Source organism: Sminthopsis crassicaudata, chromosome 3 (assembly GCF_048593235.1).
Source record: "Sminthopsis crassicaudata isolate SCR6 chromosome 3, ASM4859323v1, whole genome shotgun sequence".
NCBI lineage: Eukaryota > Metazoa > Chordata > Mammalia > Dasyuromorphia > Dasyuridae > Sminthopsis > Sminthopsis crassicaudata.
Genome location: NC_133619.1, coordinates 633,022,071 through 633,037,096, shown reverse-complemented (window position 1 = coordinate 633,037,096; position 15,026 = coordinate 633,022,071). Strand labels below are relative to the sequence as shown.

Sequence of the window (15,026 nt, the reverse complement as noted above, 5' to 3'; positions counted from 1 at the left end):
ACAAGCAGCCCTTGCTTCCCAAATGGAGTAAGGACTAACGATAGGTTAGTGGCAAATCCCTGAGCTGGGCTCAGCAGTTTCTAACAAGTGCACACTTTGCTTTGCCAGTGATTTTTTTTTCTGTCCTTGGCCCCTCTCTTTGCCACATGGGAGAATGGCTGCCTATGGAAGTTGCTCAAGGGTAATACTGATCAGTCACAGACAGAATCTCTGAGCTAGAAGAGATCTTGGATCCATTTACTTTAGGCCAGCCCTGACTGAGAATGCATCCTCGGGGCAGCTTGAGCATCAGCCCTGAAGTCAGGAGGACCCGAGTTCAAATCTGACCTCAGACACTTAACACTTCCAACTGTGTGACCCTGGGCAAGTCACTTAACCCCAATTGCCTCAGCAAAAAAAAAAAAAGAGAGAGAGAGAGAGAGAGAGAGAGAGAGAGAGAGAGAGAGAGAGAGAAAGAGAGAGACAGACAGAGAGAGAGAGAGAGAGAGAGAGAGAGAGAGAGAGAGAGAGGGAGAGAGAGAGAGAATCCACTCTCTACAACATCCTCAATGAGTGTTCAGTCTATACTTGAAGGTTTCCAATGAGGGGAAGCTCCTGCCTCTTGAGGAAACCTGTCCCTCTCTGGGACAGCTCTTATTGCTAGAAAGTCCTTCCGCTACTAATTTCCACTAGCTTCCTTTGCTACCCACTTCCAAATTTTGCCCTTTGACAAAGAAAACAAGTCCAATTTGTCTTCTCCATGATCAGATAGTTCTTCAAATACTTGAACCCAGTTCTCATGCCTCTCCCCTCACCCTGTCTATTCTATTCTGAGCCAAGCCTGTTCACAGGCCTGGTTCTATGAACTGATTAATGTAGCAGAGAATTTCTGAAGTGGAGGGGACTTGCAAGAACTTCCCGTCAATCATCATGCATTTATTAAGTATTCATCAGGGATTGTGATAGCCACCAGAATATAAACACCATGAGGGCATGGAATGTTCCATCTTTGACTGTCTTTGTCTCATCAGGATCTGGGTAGAGCACAGGTCCTGGCATCAGAAACACCTTAATTTAAATCTGGTCTCAGACATTTACTAACTATGTGAATCTGGGCAAATCATTGCTTTTGTATTTTTATTTATTTTTTAAAACATTTCCCAATTTTAGTCAGGGTCGATTTTGTTTGCTGATCGAGCCTGAAAGTTGACATCTTGGTCTAAACCCCTAGGTTGCCGTGTCTACAAAGAAACGGGGAAGCATCTCACATCAGTTCTTCAATATCGAGTTGGGTCATTAAAATTTTTCCAGTACTCATTTTTCTTCCTCTATAAAATGGGGGATAATAATAACATTTCCCTCCCAGGATTGTTGTAGTGCTAAAATGCAATAATAACTACAAAGCACTTAACTTAGTTACTGGCACATAGTAGGTGCTATATAAATATTAGTCATCACCAGCATCATAAAGGTAAGCAGGCATGAAATAAGTATGCATTATCGATTGCTTGTCAGAATTTAAATGGATTTTAATCATAACACCTTTCTTTTTTTCACAAATGAAAGTCTAGTAAGAATAAATCACCTGCCCAAAGTAATATGTGGAATATGAATTAAAAGTCCTTCCTTTGGATGTTAATCAGGTTAAAGATGAGCTTACTACTCAGAACCTTCCAAGCACGGGGGGCAATCCATGCAAAGAGGAAGAGGAGGGAGATTGAGTGAGCAGGAAGTAGGCCAGAGGCATAGTAGCTAAAACATAGTAGACATTTAATAAATGTGTATTGATTATAGCGTTGCAAAGGACTTGAAAGATAAAATCATCCAAACTCTTTTTTTTTAATATTTGGGGAATATAATTGTCTATTCATAAATGTTTTATAATTGGGGAAACTGAGGCTAAGATTGTAAGAACAGTCTTCTAGATAGGGTCTGGCCAGGTCTGAGACTATTATGTCTTTCTTTCTCAAATGAGAATGATAGAGCCTAATTTCTGGAGATAATAGATGCAGGAATGTAGTTTGCTGGATATTGAGCCCCTAGAAGCAGGTGGAATAGCCAAGCTGCCACCAGAGGCTTGAAAAAAAAAAGAAAACAAGTTGATCTTTCCAAAAGGGTACAGATGCAGCTGTAGGATCTGAATGAAATGCGGGAAAGTGCCTCTGCAGCCCCTTCAGCCAACATTTTAATGTCTCTCCCCTCCACGTGGAGAGGAGGAATTAGTCTGCATATCTGCAAATGGGCAGGGCTGTTGGGAAAAGCAAGAGTTCAGCCTGGATGGCAATCATCTCTGAAGAAGGCTTGGCTTTGCTCCTGACCCTGGGGGATGGAGCAGAGAAAGCAGCCAGTCACATTGCCCTAGGAATATGAGCTCCCGAGCAAAGCTCCTGTGAATTGCTCGTCTAATTAATACTAATTTTGTTGTAGAAAAATCTTGATATTATTTAGACCATCCTGAATTGCCTAATCAAGATAGAACTCTGTGTATTAGCTAAAGAGAGAATGGAATATGGTGTCATTAAAATTAATATATTATGGAAAGACTTGTTACATACTAAAAAGGACTCAATACAATCAGTCACCCATGGGGCTTAATTTTCTAATTAATGCCCTCTTGCTGGCTCGATTGCAGGGTGGTTTATTACTGTAATGGGCTCTAATTCAACATTAGGCATTTTAAAGATGGGCCTGGGCTTTGATCTCCTGGCATGTCTCATTTTGAAAATGAATGCCATTTTATAGCTACATCAGAAAGGGTCTTTGGGAGGCAACGTCTTCAATTAGACCACCCGTCATACAACATTGTCATCCTCTTCATGAGACTTTTTTTGTTCGATTTTGGTTTTGTTTTATGGTGCTGGATTTGGAAATAGGCAAAAAAAAATCTCCCTGATCCAAATTGAGAAGGCAAAATTAGATAGAGCAGATTACAACAGCAACACGTGCCTAGATAACACTTCGAATGTGCAGGGTACTTTATTCACAATACCTTATTTGAGTCCCATAATAACTTGACCAGGTATTTATGAAGCACCTACTATGTGCTAGGAACTAGCATAAATTGAAACGCCCTGTGAAGTAAGTGGTGTTGATATTATTATTCTGAATTATCATTATTATTATTGAATGATAATGATTATTATTATTATTATTATTATTATTATTATTATTATTATCTCTGAACTGAGGTTCAGAGAGTACCACTGGATCATTGATGTAGAACTAAAAGAAACTGGTTAGAGGGAAGCATTTATTAAAGGCTTACTATGTGCAAAGCACTGTGCTAAGTCTTGGGGATGCAAATAGACAAGATAGTCCCTGTTCTCTGGGGACTGTCACATATAACTCAAAAGATGTTTCAGGGATGAAAGAGCCTGTGATCTGAAGAAATAAACCCAATGATAATGCACCTTCTTTAGAGTCATTTCTGTTAATAAAACCATATGCACTAATGTTGATGATGCCAGGAATTTTAGTAGTGGGAATTTTTCTGGTCGTGTAGCTACTTTAAAGATCATCTGGTTAAACTCTAGCACTTTAAATATGAGAAAAGTGAGATAGATAAATAAAAGTTCTTGCCCCAAATCACACAGATAGCAAATTAACACACCCTGGTTTGGGGCTCTTAATTACTTTGCTCCAAATACAATGATTTTTCCATTGTATCACCTAAATTGAATGAATTGACTAAAGTCACACAGCTAAAAAGTCTAAGGTCACATAGGATTTAAACCCCAAACTTTCTGATTTCAAGTTCAACATTCTTATCTACCACTATACTACTTTGAAAGATATAAGAAAAAGGCCCTAGAATAAAACCCAATCCAATAAAATGTATTAAGCCCCTACTATGTGCCAGGGACTGTACTAAGTAAGGATATAGTCCCTGCCTTCAATAAGCTTTAAATTTAATGGAAGGAATGAGACAACACACAAAAGGAGGCAAGAAATAGAAGGATGCAGGGCATCTTTTATGAAGTTGAAACCAGAGACAGCAGTCAATGCAAAGTAGAGTGAGTTAAGAGTCCAATTTCTGCCCTATATAGAGGAAGGCAGTGGGAGGAGTTTGGTAATCCAATCAGAGGGGAGCAGATGTTGAGGAAGGTGTTGTCAGTCATATAAAAAAGCCAATTAAAGCCTAGGGGTAGTCAAGTGTTGGGAATGGAATCGGGAAGACCTGAAGTCAAATTCATCCTCACTTATTAGTCGTGTGACCCTGGGCAAGACACAAATTGCTTTGCTTCCCTCATCTGTAAAATGAGGATAATAATAGTGCCTACCTCCCAGGATTGTTGTGAGATTCAAATGAGATCTCATTTGAAAAGCACTTAACATAGTACCTGGCACATAGTAGACACTTAATAAATGATTGTTTTCTTCTTTCCTTCCATTCACAATCTGGTCCCCAACCTGTCTTTCCAACATTATCAAATAACTGCCCTTCTCTCTATATTCTAGCCATGTTAGAATCCATTCTGCCCTCCTCTGCCTTTATTTAAATTGCCTAACTCTGCTTCTATCTCTTATATTTTAAGTCTCATCTAAGGTCCCTTCATGAAGTCTTCTATGAATCCTCCAATTACAGTGATTGCCTTCTTCACCGCCATTAGATTTTAAGTTTCTTGAGTGTCAATGTTATACTATTTGGGGGGAATATCCCTAGGATGGAGCCCAATGCCTTGCACACTGGTGCTTAATAAATCTCAAAATAAATGACATTCCATGTGTGGTCCATTTAATATCAACCAGGGCATTATGAATTGTGCTATGTGTTTCCTTAGGTTTTGATTATTAAATAAGAATTAGGAGCATTTTTAGACTCTGCTCTCCTGAGACCAGTGGCTAGAAGGGTTATTGTTACCTCAGCTTTGTTTTTTTCAACCTTCCTATAGAGGAACTGTCATTAGTTGAGAGTGGAGTAATTGGATTCTAGGAGATGTTGGTTGCCTTCCCCTGTTGCAAACTACTCTCCATGGTGCTGATCCTTGGTTTTAGATTCAATGTGTGGACTTTTTCTCCTTAACAGCTTCAAATTTCAAACAAACACATATATGAAAGTGACAAGAGGCTGTCAATGGGAGAAAGTATCTCACAGCCTTCTCCATCGTGTCTGCTTACACAGGAAACAATCCCCACTCTGCGTTTATTCCTGGCTCGGCTCAGTCATCCAGAGTTACAGAGCCTGAATGGATGGCCTTGCCTACAATGGATCAGTTGATGGATCCTTAATTAAGACCTGGAGCTTGTTAATTCTGAAAGTCTTGATGATAGTAATTTATCATGTCTAGAATTCCTCACAGGCCAGGTTGTGTTTTTATTTAATGGTTGAGAAAGTGCTAAGGGCCTAATTTTAGAGGATGAAGTTTTCCTTTGTAGCACTCCCCTTTCTGTCATCGCATTCTTCTTGGATAAAGAATAAGTTTCCCTAATTTTTCTATGGCTGCTCCTTGTTTAGGAAACAGCGATCACCATCATTTTGCTTTGACAGAGTTGGACCTATACAGTAGAAATTAACATGTCAGTCAGGCACTTCTTTTAATTTCTATTAGATCTTGGAATCATCCCTCTGCATGTGACCATTTAAGTCATGGTAGATGAAATTTCCAGGGCAGAACATTGGGAAATTTTTACATTCAGAGGAAAGATGGGGAGAGAAAATAGGACTGATTGAAAATAAGAGAATCAGGAGACAAAGCACAGTGTCATGGAGGCCAAAAAAAAAGAGAAATGTTTAAGAAAGAAGGGGTTGTCATCAGGATCAAATATTGTCAAGAGTTCAAGTAGAATGAATGGTATATCTGGGATTTGTGGTTTCAACAGGAGCTGAATTAGTTGTGATCCTATGACTCAGGGTTGAATTACCATACTGTGGTGACCTGTGTGGCAGAGAGTCTAGTGGAATCAATGATTTAGCTGGGATGTGTTGATCATCTACTACATCATAGATCATAGATTGTACAGAGTATATATTTAGAGTTGGAATGGACCTCAGAGTTGATCTAATCTAAACTTGTACAGATGAAGAAATTGAGAACCTAAGAGGATAAGTAATTTACAAGGTTCCACAAGTTATAATAGTAAGAACTGAGATATGAACCCAGGTCTTCTAACTCTAAAATCCACTACTCCTTCCCTCACTGGTTTTTTTTTTTAATATTGTTGATAGCTTTTTTTTAAACATCACCCCAATTTCCAAATATATTTCTCCCTTTTTTAGAAAGCTATCTATCTCTTGTTTGTTGTTCAGCTATTTTCAGTCATATCTGATTTTCCATGACCCCATTTGGAGTTTTCTTAGCAAAAAATAGTGGAGTAGTTTGCCATTTCCTTTTCTAGCTCATTTTACAGATAAGGAAACTGAGGCAAACAGGCCCAGGGTTATAAAGCTAGTAAGTGTCTAAAGGCAGATTTTAACTCAGGTCCTCCTGAGTCTTCTGTAGCATCACCTAATTGCCCCTGTGATAAATAATGGAATTAGGATGGAAAAAACACCCAATTCCCCCATTATTCTGAGGAAGAAATTGAGGACATAAAATGAAATAAGTGACCTTGAGCTAATGACTTGTCCTTTCCCTTATAATAAATAATTTTTAAAATGAGAAAAACAGTTTAGTAAAACTAACTCTCTGAACAAATCTGATCTATAATATGTACCATATATTATTGTGTGGTATGTATGTTATTATATGTTACATGAAATAACATATCATAACAAATGTTTCATACCAAGCCTGCACCTAACATATAATTATGTTTCATACCAAATCTGATATAATAGCTTATCTTACCCAACTTGACATGTAATAGCAAGACTGACATATAATAACATATTTTAGCACACATGTTAATGTATGGCCCTGTCTCCCTCAGTCCTACGGTAAGAATTGTGGGTGATTCAGAATATAACCTAAATCCCTTTCCTCAAGGTGCTCAACTGGGGAGAGGAAGTTAATTGTCCAACAGTGAAGTGCTATGACCATGATCAGGTTGAGAAATCTGGACTTGGTACAGTAGGGAGCCATGACAATTCTTGAGGGGAGAGAGGGTACCTTGACAAATCAAAAGAAATTGGGCTGATAATGAGATTCAGTATAAACTAGATGGAACAAGTCCAGCAGACTCTTACCATAATTCATATAAAATGGGATAATGGCCCGGACTCGCTTGAGAGATGGTCATGAACATAAAAAATGATGGCAGAGAGTGAGCATGATGAATAAGCCTAAAGGAGAGCAATCAAAGAATGGAGGAGCTCTCTATCGACCCTCCTAAACTGGCCCAGTGAACAGACCTGATGAGGTGTGACTGATAAGACTAATGTGATATTGCAGGATGATGAAGTTCCTATAAGTCTCATGGGAAGTATTGCCTACAAATACCCCCCCATCCTACTGTGAAAAAGGATATAATAGCTAACACTTATATAGCACCTACTATGTGCCAGGCACTGAGCTAAGTGCTTTATAATTATTATTTTATTCAATCTTTGTAACAACCCTATGACGTAGTGCTATTATTATACTCATTTTATAGATGAGGAAACTGAGGAAAACAGAGATTATGTCACTTGCCCAGGGTCACATAACCAGTAAATGTCAGAGATCAGGTTTGAATTTAGGCCATGCTTGATCTTAGACCAGCTCCATTGAGCCACCCACCTGCCCCCAAGAGGAGAGATTTCAGCAGAAAGTAGATGCGTGTTCTTCGATGCCTTTCCATTGATGGAAAATGTAAGTGGCCCAAGGTAAATGGCACAGTAGGAAAAGGACCAGCTTTTAACCCCCAGGTTTAAATCCCATTTACTGAGATTTAACGTTTCTCTTTCTCCATCCAATTTATTCAATTTCCTCTCTCCTCTGTGAGGGTTGCCTACCCCACTTGAGAAGCACTCCCATCCTTTGGAAGCTTACAATTGTATTTATCTGACTCAGCATCTTAAACTCAGGAAAGATACCTAGGCAGGATGGACTTTTCCCTTGGCGTCTGTCTCCTGTTGAATTTCAATGGGAGAAGGGGAACAGGGGTGAATTAGTCCCAGTATTTGCTGAGACACACGTGTAGCTAGTTGGGTCTTGCTGTTCTGTCCTTGAAGAGTGGCTTTGACTATGTGTGGGTTCAATATTCCTTAGAGAGTTCATTCTCCCTTACACCCTTCACATCCTGCTCACTCGGGCTGCCTTGGGAAGAGATCTGAACAATATGGCGGGCACAATTTCAGGCTCTTCAGTACTTTATAGTCATGAAGAAATTAGATTGCAGTCTAAAGACTGAATATACTTGAAAAATCAAGATCTCCACCTCCTTATCCTAGGATTCTGAATTTAGGGTTGAAAAGGCCCTGAAAGTTCCTCATTTAACAAAGGAAGAAAATAAGCCCCAAATAACATTCCCAAAATCACATAGATAGTAAGTAGGATTTAAATCTGGGGGCCCTCTGACCCAGACAGTGGATAGAGCATTGGGTATGGAAGACTCATCTTCTGGAGTTCATTCCATCTTCAGACACATACTAGCAGTATGACCATGGGCAAGTCACTTAACTGTGTTTGCCTCAATTTCCTTATCTGTAAACTGGAGAAATAAATGGCAAATCACTCCAGTATCTTTGCCAAGAGAAGCCCAGATGGAGTCATGAATAATTGGACATGACTGAAAAATGACCAAACAACCACCTCTGATTCCAAATCTGGTCCTTCTCCCTCTGTGCTGTCTACCTTGGGACCTATAACTTCCAGTGAATATACTATCTACGACCAGACACCTATTTCCTGCTGAAATTGCTCTTCATAGTAGGGATGGGAGACATGGCAAACTGGTACCCAGGAAGCCCATACTCTCTGATCTTGGGAACCTTCTGAAGGAGGATGGAGTGGAGAGCTCCTCCATCTTTAGGTTGCTCTCCTTTTGACTTCTTCATCACACTCTGTGGTTGCCAGCTACTACCTACTTCTCCCATTGGATTGCAAGCTCCTTTTGGACAGGGCCATCTTTCTTTTTCTTATTTCTATCCCCAACACTTAACACAGTGCCTGACATACAGTAGGTGTTTAATTAATGTTTCTTGCCTGACTGATGAGGATTAGAAGGAAGGAAATCATATCATCATGGATTTAGAGCTGGAAAGGGCTTGAAAGAATCCTAGTCCAACCTCATTCTGCTTTTCAGATGAGGAAGCTGAGGCTCGCAGAGAAAGTGATCTCAAGTATACCCGCAGCATATTAGAGTCAGAGGAGACTAAAACCCCAATTCCTCGGTTTCTGGTACACTTTTTCACTGGCTCAAAGTTGTGTTTTCCCTTTTGACACTTGTCATTTTTGAAACTCAGTTGCAGGGTGAGCAGGGAAGGGGGGGAACTATACAGCTTCCTTTCCATGTTATCTCTAACCCCCAGTGCTGGGGGAGGGAAACAGAAGCATAGAATGGAAGAGTTGGAACAGACCCCTAGGGACCAGCAAACTTAATCCCCTCATTTAATAGAGTTGAAAACTGAGTCTCAGAGACACATGGATTTCCCGAGGTCATGTAGCTTTTAAATGTTAAAATTGGGGCTCAATGTATGAGACTTCACAAAACTTTTAATGCTTTATGGAAATGGGATTTCTTCTTATTTAGCTTCTAAGTCTCTAATTCAAACACCAATTAAGCCATTTAACCTCTCTGTACTTCAGAGAGATCCCTTATAAGGATCAACATATTGTCTTATCTGCCTCTTCCCATTCTCCATTTGTATCTCCCATAAAGCATTGGTGTGGGAATTACAAAGGCCAGGAGCCAAAGTTGTTTTCTTTGACACTGGTTATGTGACCAACCACAGGCAGATCAATCCCTAGAACTCTTGCTTCTTCACTGGTCAAATGGGAATATAATATCTTACTTACAGGAGAATGAGGTTCAAGTGAAATAATGAGAAACTTTTTCAAATCTTAACGTGCCATGTAATATCTACTATTATTATAGAATGTAAGCTCCTTGAGAGCAGGGGCAGATTTCATTTTCATTTTTATATCTTTTTTTTTCATCGAGCACATTTGTTGTTGTTCAGTTGTTTCACTTGTATGTACCTCTTTGTGACCCATTTGGGGCTTTCTTGGTAAAGATATGGGAGTGGTTTGTCATTTGTTTTTCTCCAGCTCATTTTACAGATGAAAAAACTGAGGCAGACAGAGTAAAGTGACCTGTTCAGGGTCACACAGTAGTGGCCTACCATTTCATTCTCTAGCTCCTTTTATAGATGAGGAAACTGAGGCAGACAGGGTAAAGATGTTAGGATTACTAGGTGAGAACTCAGGTTGACTTGACAGTTCTCTGGCTCAGACCTTTGGTTTGGGCCTTCAAATGGAGTTTACACCTTAGGAATTCTAAGAGGAGCAAGCTCATTGGTTGGAGTACTTCTTCCCAGAAGCCCTTGCATTATCCCATGCCCATTCTCTGGGAAGATAAAAGAGGACAGCACTCCAGAGATAGTCAGTCTCTGCTCTAGACCAGGCTTGATGCAGCTCTCTGCAGGAAGGGAAGTCACTTCTCTGCACGAGAGTTAATGGCAACTGTCTAGAGAGAACAGTTCTCTACAGGAAGAAGAATCTGTTCTAGAGATTTGAGTTGACACAGCAGATCTCCTCCCAGAGAGCGATTGGCAGCTTCTGGAGACGACAGCATGCTACAATTGGCGCCCAACGTGGGGCTCAAACCCAGGACCCTAAGATTAAGAGTCTCATGCTCTACCGACTGAGGTAGCCGGGCCTGTGTGACCTGCTTAGAGTCACACAGCTAGTGGCTTGTCATTTTTTTCTCCAGCTCATTTTATAGATGAGGAAACTGAGGCACACAGGGTAAAGTGACCTGCTCAGAGGCACACAGTAGTGGCCTGCCATTTCATTCTCTAGCTCCTTTTATAGATGAGAAACTGAGGCAGAGCCAAATTACTTGCCCAGAATCACACAGGTAGAAATGTATGAAGCAAAATTTGAACTCATCTTCCTGATTCCAGACCTAACGTTTTATTCACAGAGCCTCATAGCTAGCCCATAGTATTTAAAGCACCTAAGGGCTACTGACTGATGTCTAATTTTCTAAGTCATGGCTTGTAATCTGTATTCATGGAAATAGTTCCCACCCTGGGAATTTTCTGTGCCCACCAAAAATCTCAAATCCTTTGAGTATTTCTACTGTTTTAGATTGTCTCCCTAAGCCAGGGTAGAGTTCACCCCAGTCCCTTTAATGGGGATTTCATCCAAATAACCCAAATCCATAAAGTATTGGCCATAGGGGAAGGCCATTTAGTTGAGTAGCTTCCTTAGGGCCATAAATTTAGAACTGGAAGGAAGTCCAGCCCTCCTCATTTTAAAGAGGATGCGCCTGAGGACCAGATAAAGAAAGAGTCTTGTCCAAAGTCCCACAGCTGGCAAGTAGCCAAGTTGGAATTTGAACCCAGGTCCTCCACATTCAACTCCAGCAGTCTCTTCAATCACAGAACCAGGGACAGTTAGAAAATTGATTTTTTTTTTTTGGACAACCAGAATACACTTGGATGTGCTCAGGAAAAGGCTTTTCAGAACAAAGAGCCAGGCCAATGCGGTAAATCATGTCATTATGTACAAGGGACCCTAATGGGATGTGAAACTGATGCTCCAGGACACTAGAAACACAATCAGGGTTTTCTGACTTAGCGACCATAGTGACAGCAATTGGCCCCGGAATGAATGTTATTAAGTAGTCCGGGGCAGCCGCTCGCAGCCTGTGCAATCCCACAATACAATTTGAGCTCTGCAATGGCCTGAATACTGATGCGGGGAGCTGCCAGTGGAGGCTTATTGACCAAAGCTAAGTCATTGCATGTCTCCCTGCTTTGGAAAGCTTGTCGAATCTCACGGTAGATGGATGGCAGCCCCTGTTCAGATACTTAGGGATGGCAAGCTGAGAACTGGGCTGCTCCTGATTTTGTTGTGAGAATTGGACTTGGAGGGAGGGATCCAGGCCTCCTGGGTCTCCACCTGCTTATAACTGATGAGCGCAGCAATTTTTTCCTTCCCCTAGATAACAAGTAGTACAATATATGTAAACATGGTAGAAATATATGTTAAATCCATTTATTTTTTAAATTTTACTGAAAGTTTTGTTGATACCTTTTGTTTTTATACCAGAATCACACTCTGCGCTCTCGCTCTCTCTCTCTCTCTCTCTCTCTCTCTCTCTCTCTCTCTCTCTCTCTCTCTCTCTCTCTCTCTCTCTCTCTCTTTCTCCCTCCTTAATATTCCTGGAGAAAATGTGTCCTCACCTCTCCCTTATTCCCATAAGGCAATTGCTCCTCCTCCCCTCCTGCCAATGTCTTCTGTCCCCACTTCTAGTACTTTTTTTTCCAAGTTTTCCAAGACTCCACTCAAACATACCCTTTCTCATGGAAGCTTCCTCTACATTTTTCTCCAAACTCTCTCATCTTTTAGATATTACACTATTTTGGGATTGATCTAGGACAAGACACAGGAGCACAATACTTAAACCTGCAGGGGTACATAGAGACCTTCCCATCCAGTATTGAATAATGAAGTCAGAGGAGGGGGAAGAAGGAGGGGAGGCTCAAATCCTGCAAGCTCAGGCCCAAGGTGGCTCTTTGTGTTCCAGGAGGCTGACACAGATGACAACCAGGGTACTCTGGGCTTTGATGAGTTCTGCGCCTTTTACAAGATGATGTCCACCCGCCGAGATCTCTACCTGCTCATGCTCACCTACAGCAACCACAAGGACCATTTGGACACAGAGGATTTGAAGCGATTCCTGGAAGTGGAGCAGAAGGTGACCAGGGGTTTAGTGGGAGGAGAAGGGGAACCTGAGAAGAGACAGGGGAGGGGAGAGTCTGGGAAGTGTCAGGAGAGGGGAGAATCTGAAAAAGGGAAGGGGGAGGGGAGATTCTGGGAAAGGGAGGGAAAGAGGAGAGTCTGGGAAAGAGAGGGGGGAAGGGAGAGTCTGAGAAAGGGAAGGGAGGAGGGGAGAGTCTGAGAAAGGGAAGGGAGGAGGGGAGAGTCTGGGAAGAGTCAGAAGTGGGGAGAATCTGAAAAAGGGAAGAGAGAGGGGAAATTCTGGGAAGATGCAGAGGGAAAGGAGAGTCTGGGAAGGGGAGGAGGAGGGGAGAGTCTGGGAAAGGGCAGGGAGAGTCAGGAAAAGGAGAAGGGGAAGGGGGCAAATCTCAGAAAGGGGAGGGGAGGGGATAGTCTAAGAAGGGAGAGGGGGAGAAGGCAGGGGGAGGGAAAGTCTAGGAAGAGAAAAGGGGAGGAGAGAATCTGGGAAGGGGAAAGAAATGGGAGAGTCTGGGAAAGGGAGAGCCTGAGAAAGGGGAGGGGAAGCCTGGCAAAGGGCATAGGAAGGAAAGAACCTGGGAAGAGGGAAGGGGGAGAACCTGGGGAAGAATGAGAGGAAGCAGTCTCTCCACATTTCTAGTCTGCTTATTTCCTAAGCTCTGAAATGAGGGTATTGGACTAAATGGCTACTGAAGTCCCTTGAGGTTCAAGACCTATCATCCTAAATCACCTTGTCTTTGAACCTCAGCTATAAAATAAGGGACTTGAGCTAAATGACTTGAGCTTTTTCCCTCTAGATCTTTGATCCACTGGGCACAGGGAAGTTCATCAGTAAGTAAGCATTTATTAGGCACTTACTATATGCCAGGCTATTTTAAGATCTGATGATGAAAAGAAAGGTGAAAAAAGTCTCTATCCTCTGAGAGCTCATCATGTAAGGGAGACAATCATATAAATAACGAGGTCCATACGAGATCTACACAGTGTTCCTGGAAGGCAGTCTCATCTGAAAGGTTCTGGCCATGAGGAGAGCTTGGAAGGGGCTCCTGCTGAAGGTTATTTGGTGCAAAGTGTCAGAGCTGGGATCCTCCATCAGGTTTTCCTGACTTCTGGTCCATCACACCAGCCTGTGCCGCTGCCCAGACTGTTTGATCAATAAAATGCTTGCTGAAAACAAACATTTATGGAGCTTGAATTGCCTTCTCAGCTCTCTGGAAGAAAAGGAGCCAGAAATCCTCTGTCCCGGGGAGCCTGGTTTAGCTGGTGAGATCGGGCACAGGAGGATGATGGGGCAGATTTTAGGAGGCTCAGTGCCCAGTGAACAGGCTGACATCAGGCATCCCACAATCCTAGGGGACCAGGGAGGAAGGGCAGGAAGACCTCAGTGGGCACCTGGCTTTGTCTAGCACTTTGTGTGACCCAGAAGCTCTGAGCCATGAGGGCTTAGCCATCCCATTTTATAGATAGATAATATAGGGTATAGATACAGGGCATAGATAATACCCACCAGGATCATCTCTGGCTGCAAGGTCCAAGTGTCTCCCAGGCATAGGCTCCCACTCACTCAGAAATAATTATGTCATGGATCCCAGTTGAACATGATCCCCTGATGCATCATTCTAGAACATGGATAACTGTCTAGAGCTTCTCCATGAGATGCCATGGGATCCTGGCCCATCCTGATGGCAAGAACATGGCGGAAACCTGAATTTACCAAGCACTTACTAAATTCCAAGCACTGTGCTCACTGCTGAGGCTAAAAAAAGACAGAAATAAAATAGTTCCTGCCCTCAAGGAGCTTACATTCTAAAGAGATGAAACATATAAACAGATCAAGGAGTACAGACCTGAATAATGGGAGGGGAAGGCACTAATCACCGGGGATCAAACGATCAGAAAAACTCTCATGTAAGATGAGTCCTGAGGGAAACTGGGATTCTGAGAGACAGGGGTGAGGAGAGAGGCCATTATGGAACTGAGGATATAGCCTGTTCTTAGAGGTGGGAGCTGTAGGGTGCAGCAGGAAGGACCAGGTTGGTGGCCAGTGGTGCAGGTAATGGAATGGAGTGATTGCAGTAAGCCTGGGAGGGCCAGGGAGCTGCCTTGGGAAGGGCTTTAAAGGCTATTTATCCTCTCTGGCCTCAGTTTCCTTCTCTGTAAAACAGAGAGGGGATGAATTGGTAGCCTTTGAGCCAAACAAAGGAGTTTATTTTCACCCTAGAGGCAATCTTGTCCTTGAAGAATCATGGTGGGGTC

General features: G+C 42.1%; 1 protein-coding gene across 1 annotated transcript in view; it reads left to right on the top strand.

The window, feature by feature from the left end:
* PLCH2 (phospholipase C eta 2) overlaps positions 1–15,026 on the top strand; it is a 357,956-nt gene that overhangs the window by 261,053 nt on the left and 81,877 nt on the right. Inside the window, 1 exon segment of the mRNA XM_074306508.1 lies at positions 12,598–12,768. Coding sequence (XP_074162609.1) covers positions 12,598–12,768 — 171 coding nt within the window.